Below are 12,236 nucleotides of genomic sequence, written 5' to 3'. Positions count from 1 at the left end.
TGTGGACCCTCAGTCAGGGTGAGCAAAACTAACAAAAGAAGAGAACAGCAAAGACACAAAGACAACAGAAATGGCAAATGAGGCAAAACTTTTAGGGCAGGAAGATAAATTTGACTGCAACTAAGTCAGTGTCTTTACTTACCTTCTTTGGATCTCTCAGCCCTGTATGTTAGTGATACGGGAATTAAAACAAAAACCATGCCCGAAAGCACAAAGTTCTGCTTTTTGTGACAAGACTTCCCTTTGCTGGCATTCCAGCACATTCAGAAAAAGCCTGGTCTACAAAGCACATCTGGGCTGGGGAAAACCCAAATCTGACTTTTCACCAACATACACGGCTTAGTGTTAAATGAGGTCTCATTGCTAATCCATTTATGGATTAAGTCCATTGTGTCTAATCCCTGCTGTATTTCTCTGTAATGAGCCACTGTCTGGAACAATTAAGATTTTAATTAAGAGCTTTCAGGACTGATCCTGCTAGAGCCAGGCTGCTCTGAAGCTGTGGACCCCAGTATCATGGCTTGTGTTAAGAGGAAGTGGCAGCAGGACAGAGAGCAGGACAGCCCTCCCACCCAGCAAAGGGACCGAGGCAGCCATTTTCCGGGGTGATTCAGCAGAAGGGATGGGACTTTTGCCTCCGCACGTGACTCTTGCTCACTTGCACCTTCCCGCCACAGCACCCAATATAGAAACTGAAAGCAAACACAGAAGCTTCTGGGGTGCAAGCCTGGAGATGCAGGCAACGGCAATGCAAACTCCTTTGTCCACTTGCCCAAAGACCCACCAGCTTGTTCTGGGAGTACTGTACATCAGCGTAAATGGTGAGAGGTTAGCAAGGCTTGTCAGGAGAACTGAGCAGAGGCATGCGAGCGAGAAGGCAGGGCACGGGCTGGGAGTTTCCACCCATGCAGCTGCTGCGAGCATCCAACCCAGCACTCAGACGCAGAGCAATGCACACTGACATGCAGGCTTGCGAGGAGGATATAAATGCTTAACCCACCAGTTCCTTCCCCCGCTCTGCCTACCTCGCAGTGATTAGCTGACATGTCCAGGCACTCGCAGGCAGTGCTGCTTTTGGGAGCCTCCGGCATTTCCCGTGTCAGAGCAGCTCCCGGGGAGAACATCTGCACTGTGCTTTCCAGGCCAACTCACTCAGCTGGGTGGCAAGCTGGCTTCCAGTCACAGTGCAGCAACTTCAAAGGGTGAATGCCAGCAGCTTTTCCCATTGGGAGCTCTTGGCCTCCGCCTCCTGCTGTGAACTCCCGCTGCAGCCTGACTCCATCACCACCAAGGTAACAACGAGTCCAGGCCACCTCCATTACAGTGGTGTTTTGGAGGGAAGCATACCCCCTGGGAAGGCTGAAGACAACAAATACAAAGCTAAGACTGGCTGTATACAAATCCTTCCTGTACATACAACCTGTTTCCTTACAGCTCAGTTGCTGGTCAGGAATCTGAGAAATTGCTGCTCATAATGCCAACTCCTCATTTCCACTTTGCCATTTTCATTCTCTTTGCAAATGGATAAGGAGAAAAAACAAAGAAACAAACAAAACAACAACAACAACAACAAAAACCCACCCCAACACATCTTCTGAGACACTAAAGCAGGTCCCAAGCACCTGTTAACATTACTTAAATGCTTTTATCCTGCTTACTCTGAACGACTATTTTTGGAGGGCAGTATTTCACTTCTGGTTTAGAGTACAGCCTCCTCTCTGCAAGGCCAGCTCCAGCCATGGACCAGCCAGACCTCAGTGTGACAGAAATAAGTATCTAGAAGAGTACTAAGGATACCATTTATTTTCAAAATCACTAAAAAACCCGAACAAAACAGTTCATGGCGACACAGATTTACATAACAGAGACAGCAAATTGAAAAATGTACAATCTATTTCATGTTATTGCACTCGCTGTTTATAATATACAAGGCATTTAAAACAGTTTTCATTAGAAGAAGTTTTATTCATATAAATAAAGGTGTAAATATACAGTATCATACAAGAAGTGTGTCAGCCTAATACACCAAACCTAACCTAGAGTGGGATCCCTATTTTTCACATGATCTAGCCTACTCCTCATCGATATTTCCACATGTACATTTACAAACCCTAAACGTAGAAGCAGGTGAACATTCCCACCTGGGAATGGTTCCTTCAGATTTTCACAAGAACCACTGCAGAACATTTATAAGGGTTAATTTTAAGTGAGGGTCAACAGAAAACCTGAATCACTCAACAGTTTCTTAACACTTATCTGCTCTCAATTACTTTTTTAAGCAAGAAAATGATCAGATATTGTTCCCTCTCTAACTTAGGCCTGACCTCACAGTTTGTTTTGTGTTTTTTTATGTTGTTTTGGTTTTTGTTGTAATCCCCAAAGAAGCTGGGAAGAGCTCCCACATACAAAAGCCTGCAGAAGATGCCACTGCTGTACCACACCAGAGTCTATTCTCATAACAAGCATGGGCTCCAAGCCTAGGGAACAGCAAAGCCTCCCACTACACCTCTATCTGGAAGCAGATTCACCTTATCTGGCACATCTTCAGGTCCCCAGTGAAAAGCAGTGGACCAACTGCATCATTTCATCCTGACTTTTGGTCTATGAAAATGCAGCTGTGAGTCTTTGGAGAGTCGCTGCTCTCCTAGAGCTTGGTCAGCCCTTCAGTGTGGGTCTGACATGCAAACAGCGAGGTCAGAATGCCTGTGAACTTACTGAATACTGATGAATTAACGCAACTTCCTGTGTCGTTCTGCTGTGACCAGACTCTCAGAAAAGTAAGCTACCTTGCCAGATGCACAACCAGTGGTACACTGCATCTCTTTGCTTCACCCATCCTGTCTGAAATAGATCAGGCCAACGCTCTGTAAATTCTGGGGCTTTTATTGAGAGTGTTACCCCAACAGAAACATCGGGAAATGCCACTGTCACCATATGAACACCAGTAGCACTGGTCAAAGTGTTTCCTGTTCCTTCACAAAAAAAAAAAAAAAAGAAAAAAAAAGAAAAAAAAAGAAAAAAAAAGTTTTTTTTTTTTCAGGAACAGAAACAGTGAGGGTTAAATACTATTCTTTTTCTTGCCGCAAAGTTATTAGAGAAGTAAATAATCCTACCTAAGTATCAGACTTAAAATGTTAAACCTATCTTTAAATTATCCCCACTACTGAATTACACACAGAACTCCCCGCCTCGTCTTGCTGTTACTCATCCAACACATATCTACATGCATGTAAAATAGAATACCAAACAGTATTCAGCTACTGAAAATCAAAAGCCTCCTAAATCACTCACAAAGAACAGTATCTGCAAGTTAGTGTCTGGAAATATTCACCACGTATCATTTTAAGACATCTCAAATTAAGTTTGCTTTACAAAACGAATACTTCATCTTTGAGCTCACGGTGGACTGGGAGAGGGCCATACGTCCTCCTGGCACTGTGACCTCAAAAATTTTCAACTAAAAAATATCCCCATCGTTTCCTAAAACTTATTTATGATTTAGCACATTAAAGTAGCAAAAAAGTCAGTACTGCACTTGAACGTGTTATACATATACAGGTACATATTTACTACGCTGCATTAAAGTCCACATGCATTTTACGTATCTACTATACACGCTTTTACAATCAGATTTTGGTCACTCCTGAACAAGGCCTACCCATTTAATCATCACTGACAAATGTCTTCTCCCTGATTCTTCAGGGAAGACACAAAACAAACCTCTTTGATCCTGGCCCAGGCCTGCTGCCCCGGTGTGGGGCTGACCTCAAGCACTGCACCCTCCCAAAGCCTCCCCCACAAGGATGGGACCAAAGGTGGGACGTGGTCTCCGCAGAGGGGCTGAGCTTTGGGGTCACAGGAGACCAAAATCCACCTCACTGACCCTGAATGCGTTCCACAGAAATCCTGCTGACTAAGCAGCTGTAGGACTGTGGACAGTATTGCCTTTCATGTAACCGAAGGTTGCATCTCTTCCTTGATTCTTGTGCTAATACATGTCACCGAAAGAGATTTAAATGTTTGTTTATAGGCAAGCATTGCACAGCTTTCCTGCTCACTTGGTCTCTGGCTGCCCCACAGAACTCAATTTTATTCTGCCTACCATGAGTTGCTGACTAATGCAGCTGCCACAGAAATGAACCAAACCAAGGGTCCACCATCCTGGAAGCAACTGATCCAAGCACCTTGAATATAGACATGAACAAAGTAAATGATAGCATAATCTTGGGGTACAGCCAAGCGAGGAGCCCAGGCCTTCTTACAATAGCTACGCAGTGCCTTGCCTTACTATAACAGCAGACAGCACTTCAGATTTGGACCGGCTCCAGGCTGAGAGCTCCTCACCCTGGGCTTGTTGGCTACGAGCGGGGCTGCAGCCCAACACGACAAACAACCTGAGCACTCTGGAACAAACAACTTGTTCTCAGCTGATAAGGACGCTGGCCCATTTCCTCCTCTATCTCTTTTATGTTGTTTAGCCATCCCAGACATAGGAAGAGAAATAGCACAGTCTAATCTCTCGCACTCATACATTCTCCTCCCCGTAGAACAGACTATAAATAACACTCAGCAGCATGGCCCACTACCGATACCTCTGCCAGGAGCAGAGGTGAGAAAATCCCAACTGGAGCACCTGTAGCACTGCAGCCCTTACAGTTTTCTCTATCTACAGCATAGCTTCTTCCACCCAAGCAAACAGTTCTCGGTCTCACCATCCAAAACCCTCAGCATCAGCCTGACACAGCCAGAAGCGCTTACGCTATGCACACATATAATCACCCACTCCCACACAAGAAAAAACAAATAAATACTGGACAGTAAAGGAAAAAATAATTATAAAAAGCCAACAATTAACAGCCACCATAAATATGGCCAGTTCAGATTTAATCTGTTATAATCCACATCCTTAGACCACCGTTTTCCAGCTTGAGTATTTCAAGCCGGGCAACCTTCAGCCTCTTGCAGCCAAATAAAAGCAGCCTGGCTTTCAGACGTACTTAGCGATCACTGAAGTCTGTGGGATCTGCAAGTGCTCAACACTTGGAAACTGCCCTTCTTTTAAAAATATATGTCTATTTAAAGGTGTCTAATGTTAGAAGCCTAAATTTGAAAATTCAATCCCCAATTTTTATCACTCCCAAAAACTAACAACTCAGCCTACACCTCAGTGGACAGTCACCTAATATTTGGTCTTGATCTTTGCACTCACAGATTTCTGCTGCATTATTGCCAAGTGCTTTTGTACACAAGTTGCCCCTAAAGGCAGATTCAGCTGTGGTAGGTGCTGAGTTAATTCATCAGTTTTTAGAGGATTCTTCACCTTTGCAATAAAATGCTTACTTTAGGCATAAAAGTTGTGCAAAAATTATGTCTCTTTTGTCATGCACTTTAAGCAAAACTGCACTTAGAAGAATAGAGTGAGATTGTTCCAGACATTCTCTTATTATAACAAATAAGGACCAGACCCTAAGTAAGTGTCCTGAAGTCAGATTATAGCTAAGCAATACAGTACAGTCTAAGTACACATCCTTGTCAACAGGATGGCAATTGACAAGTTGTACTCCCAATGCTCTGCAGATACTAAAAATATGAGGGACAGGCACAACGTTATTTATCTCAGTCAGAGTACTTTAAACCAAACTCAGTAAAGGTCTTGAAGTTCCACTAAAACTGCCACAAAATACAAAAGAAAGAAGTCTCTATTGTTTGGTTTCCTTCATTCTTGATAACCAGGCAAAATTTTAGACGTACATCACACTGTTGCTCAGTGGTTCTCCAAGGTTCTTAGCACCTCTTTGTAAAGCATTAAGACACTTCTGTGGCATTAGAAACAAAGACAGCTTCTAGCCAGTATTAAATGTTTTGTCTTAGCAAGCGTGATTAGATGAAGCACTTCCATCATACTGAAGTTCTGTGTTTCCTGATGAGTAACTGAACAGGGCCCTCTGGCACAGATTTAATAATGTTCCAGGCATCGTAATGCATGAGGCCCAGTAATGATTTTCCACTGACAGCAAGAATCTCATCTCCAGATTCTATGTTTCCAGCTTGCTCTGCAGCACCACCTACAAGCAAAACAGGAACAAAGTCAAATAAAAAACTGCTTTCCACTGTGACAAACAGCAACTAAGACATTCTTCAAGCAGCGGTAACTTCCATACATGTCTCTTAAGCTCAGCCCAGCTTTTGCAATCTATCAGTAAGTTTTCTATGATGATAGTTCAACTTGCAACATTGACCACAATCAAGCAGGGAGAGAAAAAGGATTGTATCTGCATATGTATATTAATGACCTTGAAAATTAATCATGGCCTTCCCTCTCAGAATCAATTTTGAAAGAAGAAAAAACAAATACAAGCATGGAAACTGATAAACAATTCGGGAAACACCACTTTCATCTTTTTTCCTTGATGAAGGAATGTATCACTGGAAATTAACTCTGTACAAATGCTGAATGCCCTCAGCCTCATTAGGTTTGAGCTGCTCAAACCATTACGTATAATAATGCTGCTGTAATTTAATGCTTACAATAGCGGACAAGTCTAGGAAGCAACTGCGTCATAATAAGTAAATCAGATTGCTGAACAAGCACTTAGTAGCAGATGTGATCTCCAGACATTCTCAAGGGTATTTTTTTTCTAATGACTACTTTGGTTACTAAGTGGCAATAATCAAGAGGACACAAGAAACATGCTTGTTTAAAAAATAAATAAGTAAAAGAAAAGGAAAACTGGGTTAAGATCTGCTGTATTTTCATGTTTGCAGTACCTTTAAATATTCTTTTTACAAGCAACGGCCTGTCTCCACCAATAGAAGCTTTTCCACCATCAAGACTGAAGCCCAAGCCGGCAGAGGTTTTCAATAATTCAACACAGATGACATCATTCATGTCCAGGTTTGGATCTGCAACAGAATACACACAGCATCTTGTTATGCATTTAACAGTACACTGCAGGTTGGGTTTGTTTTTGCTGCAGTGACAAAGCCATTCACAGTTCAGTCTGTAGTGAAACTACATGTTGTCCCCTTGCTTCTCAGCAGTGTATGTGTATCACTGCGGCCATGAAGGACTGACAGCACAGGACACATTATGTGCACAGAAACACAACTTTCATGTTGCGCCAGCAACAAAAATCCATCAAGGCATTCATTCATGTGGGGAAAACTGAAGCTGAACTACAAGAAGATTTTAAATGTCAACAAAAGAACTGAAAAAAATTGTGCAAGTACTTTGGAGAATTGTTTTGTTTCCCATTCATTATCCAAAGGGTTGCACCTTTTTAAATAACAGCAAGAAACAGGATGTTACATTCAAAAGAAATATGTGCCATCTTCCTAAGAAAGAGTTTGTTTGCACTCCGTAGTGAGAATACTTGTTTCTCATATCTACAGAAATAACTGTAACTATCAGTAGGTGTAAGCTGCTTCCTACATCTCAGACACTTTTAGAATGCAGTCACACTGTAATAGACATAAGTTACGATTTTGCTCGGAAGGGAGTAAGTCTGTAGTTTTGGAAAGCAGAAACCTCTTTGCCCAGTGTGAATATAAAAATCCTTCAGGCTGCGGCATCACAAATGACTGTTATGGTTACCTCAAACAACTCCAATTGTTATCTGAAACATCTGGAGATGAGCCTTGCCTGATAGGATGGAGAGACATTCTTATAATCCAACACTGTTTGTGAGAGAACGTTGCCACCTAGCGCCAGCACGCCGCACTCTGCATGCGCCGCTAATGCCCAAGCAGGCATTAGTACTGTCACTGAGAGCTGCTTAAAACATTTACTCCTGGTTTCCTATGGGATGGCTGCTTTGAAACTGACTTAGCTCCTTTCACCCATTTATTCTAGCACCAAAATCATTTTTTTCTCTTTTTAGAAAAATAGTATAAAATCTGCAAATACAGAGCAAGGTAAAAGTTGGTCTCCATGGACAGCAAAATGCAGAGCTTGTGATTTCATTTGTTGGGCTGCTTTTTTTGTTGCTGTTTGTTTTCTTGCTTTAACTGGTGTTACCTCTTTAAAGGAATTTATTGCGGATGAGGAGAAATATAGAATCATTAACTGTAACTGAAACTGGATTAGGTCCTAGATATCTGCCTAAGTTCCTGTCTAGTTGTGATATTTCAAACAAAAATAAAACAACATCAACCAAAAAAACCCCCTACATTTGGGCTCCAAACAGAACAAACAAAATTTAAAAGTAATTTCATTTGCTCCCTTCAATTACATAAGGCACGGACTCCTTTAATCTAAAACACATGGACATTTTCCCCTTCGGTCTGCTCTGCAAAGGAATCCTTCCAAGTGTTCTTGGACAAAGATCATACCTGTTCCTATTTCCATGGAAACATCCTTTCCAGACCCCACACATTTTCTGCCAGTAGCTGATATCTCAAGTCTGGAGGAATTGTTTGCTTTGTCTTTTTCCTTCTGGATGACGATGACCGCGTACTTGTGCAGTCTCGCCTGATGGAGTGCATTCAGGACATCGCCATGGACCGAGTTTGCAAGAGACTTGCCATTGATTGACAGGACAAGATCTCCTCGCTGGATAGTCCCTTCTTGAGATGCCACTCCCTTGGAAAACACTCTGTGCACCTACAAGAAAAAATTTACCTCAGGGACATGTTCAGCTCATAAGCACACGTAGTGAACACAGAGACCCTTACTATCAAAGTTCACAGCCTCTGCCCACTGCCCGGGTATCAGGCACACAACACTTGCTCTTATCATCAGCTTCAAATACAAAGCCTACGTGACTGGGCAAGAACTGCAGTTTGGGATGGGGGAGAATGCGTGCTACTACTGCACAGTCAGTTCTGTGCCAAAGACAACCAAAACCAGCTAGGGAATGCAGCGTCACAAAGCACTTCTGTGCGTTCATTGACTTTCTCAAATCCCTCCAATGAACAGTAACTTCAAATTCAAACTAACACTAGTTTTGGATGATCCAAAGGTTATCTAGACATCCATTACAGCAAACTCACCGAGGACAGCACTGCTCTGTGTTACAACTACTCCCCAAACTCCCAGTGACTGGAATCCAGAGCAGTTTTCAAATAGCCTTTAAAGTGATGCACAGCATCTGTGCACAAAAGGGCTCTGACTTACTGCTGCTATACAATATTTAATTGCTTCTCTTTACTTGTCTGATCAAGTACCATATGAGTGGATGCAAAAGGACGACTTAATGGCTCAAAACACGTTTTTTCTAGAGGACATAAAATACTCTATTCAGAGTCAATTAAATAAGAATTAACTGCAGTGAGCGCAGCTGAGATTTATATGGGTGCCATTGACAGAAAGGGACTGACTACAACAGTCACGACTTGTTTAATTTAAAGACTTGCCTACCAAGCACTGTAATTTATCAGCCAGAGCACCATTTCCCACACAGTACAGTTCTAGGCCCTCTGGACAAAGGCTTAAGGCAGCACATCCGTGGACACCATTCTGCACAGCATGTTCTGTAGGAATTCCTCATATTTCTCCAAAACAACAGCAAGAGTCAGAAGCCTTTTGACTCCTACTCCCTCCTGTTGCAGGGCCCTGCTCAGGGAGGCATCTGCTGCAACCAGGTTTAGGAAGATAGTTTTCCAGACAGGCCAAGGAAGCATCCAGAGCTGGAATCACTTCTTCGATGACAAACAAATATTCAAATGCAGGTGGTAAGTGGAATATGGAGGTCATGCCCAAAGCACCTGCTGCCTTCCCACACATGCCCAGACTACTGAGGTACTTTGAAACTCATTAGGCTTTTCAATTTCTACACCCAAGTGTGGGCAGAACATCCCACCTGAGCATCTCAGCACTCAGAGACAGGGAACTCAATCTTGGTAGCCAGAGAAGTGGAGCCTTGTCCCTAAACTGTGACCATGTTCTAATTCAGCGACTGCTTAATGTAAAATACAATTATTTATACTGGTCATAGAGCAAACACCAAAACATTCCTACATGAGTTCCTGCACCCTCCAAAGATGAGGACGTACCCTTCTTCTGACCTCATCCCTTAGCAGATTCCTTTCTTGCAGGGCAGAACTTAAAACACATCCTGTGCAAATAAATTGTCACACAGGAGATTGTCATTTGGGATTTTCCAGTCCTGTTGAACTCTTTCTTCTGAACAGTATTTCAACTTTTTAACATCTTTTGCTTTAAAACCACCCAATGTCACACAACATCCTTGGTTCATAATGCTGTGTCAGATGCTCTTTTAAATTTAAAAAAAAAAAACAAAACAAAACAAAAAAAAAAAAAAAAAAGGAAAAAAAAAACCCCAAACCTCTCACTTACTGACATCCAAAAGCTTTTACTAACAGTAAATCAAATCATTGAAATGAAATCCAGAATGTTCTCAGGTCTGAAACAGTCACTTTCAGGATCTGCTAAAAACTTCAACAATTTTGCTGCGCAGAATTTCCTTTCAAAGGCTGGAAATAAAGATTTCTTCTAAAAGGCTGTAGGCATGCAAAATTTTACTTATATGCATAGGATTCAGACTACCCAGTAACACAGCAGTTACGCTTTTAAAGGCTGAAAACATAATTGGCATCCATCTCCAGTAATGAAAATTACGGTACCCAGACACTCCCTTCGATTTCAGTAGCAGACAGCATGCAGCTGCCTCTGAGAGACACTGCTTTAAGACTTGCAGTGAGTCTTGATAAGTGAGCACTTGATCTAATCACCAGCATGCTTTAAAGCGAGCTTTGCAAAAAGATGACTTGCAGTCATCACTTACTGTGACTGATTTCTGTTCCAGATCTATTCCTCCAGCGACACTAAATCCCAGGCCAGCTCCTTCTTCTTTGCTCAGGACTACAAAATATGTATCTTCTTTGCTCTGGTAGGAAAATGGGGGCAGAATGGTAAGGGAACAAGGAGAAAAACAAAAGCAAAGATCAAGACCACGTTCCTGCATAAATCACAAACTTCCAGTACTCTCAGATTATGGCAAGTGGGAAAAAAAAAGTACCTCAAGAAACTCAAGCTGAGACATTAAATATATTTCTGCTTCTGCTACAGATGAGCAGCAGCTCTGCACAAAAGCTCAGGTGAGTGCACAGATTTCTTCAGTCAGAGGTTAGAACACAAGGACTAAATTAGAGTCGTAGAAGGGTATTGCACTTTGGGCAGCCCAGCTTACAGGCTCAATTTTGCTTTGCTGGTTGTTTTGCGGTACACCTGGATATTTCCCATATATCTTTCAGGACCAAACACTGTATTTTCTATGTTATTGCTAATATTTCTGTTATCCTATTTCTCCATTCTCTTGGAAGGCTGTTATGGCAGCTGCATCACCCTCTTCTCAGCAGTGCTGGGCACTCTTGCAAGGGGCAATGATTACAAATTGCAGCCTGGGAAGGTTTAGTGGGATGGATATTTCACTTTTGACATGGAAGTAACGTGTCCATTAGTGACCCAAACAGGACTAAGCTGTGCTGTAGTGGAAAGGAGCATACAGCATAGAAAAGGGACTGGCAGTGGTTTGCACCGGGGTTGAACTTGGCTCCAGATCAGCATGAAGGTGTGAAGCTGATTTCTGCGAAGTGATGAGCTGCTGCCAAAATGCAGATTTTGTAATGAGAGTGAAGCAGTTCTGTCCAGCAAGTCTGGTGCCATTTTATGTATGGTTATTAGGACAAAAACAGACACTGTTACAGATGCTCCATTTTGCAATAGAGGAGAGATCTGACGGAGAAAGGGAGAGTAACTGCTTGTGGGGCAGCACACCAGAAGCAGAGAGTGGAAAGCAGGACTCTCATCTTTTTCCTGGGAACCTATCCAACATTAAACATTTCCAGAAGCTGCCAACACTAAAATTAATGGCACATCATTAGAAACAAACTTCTTAATCTATTTAGCATTAAATGACATATTCAACTCACTTAATCCAACATTTTAACTCATGAAACCAGCTTTCCATTTCAGCGCAGGGAATCACAGATTATTTCTGCTGCTTGGTGAAACAATACGAATTCTTGGCCTCTATGTGCATGCTTTGTCAAATAATGGTCAAGGAAGGTTTTCTGCATTAGAGGCATTCCTGCAAAGCGCAGGAGAAATTGATGTCACCCTGCTTCACACTGCTGATCCGTGAGGGCATGGGAAGAGAGGAGCAGTCAGGGATGAACACATTAATCCACAATCTTTTGTAGATGTCAAGACCTTCCTCACCCATACCCAAATGAGAACAGCTTTACATTAGCCTGGATATAACAGTGAGTCAAAT

The 12,236-nt window shown here is 42.3% G+C and overlaps 1 protein-coding gene across 14 annotated transcripts in view; it reads right to left on the bottom strand.

The window, feature by feature from the left end:
* Nucleotides 1–1,785: 1,785 nt before the first annotated feature.
* The window catches only part of PDZD2 (PDZ domain containing 2), a 185,488-nt gene continuing 175,037 nt past the window's right edge, over nt 1,786–12,236 (bottom strand). For all 14 annotated transcript variants that reach the window (XM_085528506.1, XM_085528508.1, XM_085528509.1 and 11 more), the window contains 4 exons: nt 10,746–10,847; nt 8,332–8,602; nt 6,769–6,903; nt 1,786–6,065 (listed from right to left, as the gene is read on the bottom strand). In XM_085528506.1, the coding sequence (XP_085384632.1) occupies nt 5,899–6,065; nt 6,769–6,903; nt 8,332–8,602; nt 10,746–10,847 (675 nt within the window). In that variant the 3' untranslated portion in view covers nt 1,786–5,898. The remainder of the gene's footprint in view (nt 6,066–6,768; nt 6,904–8,331; nt 8,603–10,745; nt 10,848–12,236) is intronic.

The sequence above is a fragment of the Coturnix japonica genome, chromosome Z, assembly GCF_054131305.1.
Source record: "Coturnix japonica strain WE chromosome Z, WE-NBRP24, whole genome shotgun sequence".
NCBI lineage: Eukaryota > Metazoa > Chordata > Aves > Galliformes > Phasianidae > Coturnix > Coturnix japonica.
The sequence above is the reverse complement of the archived record's forward strand: the minus strand, read 5'-3'. Positions and strand labels throughout refer to the sequence as shown.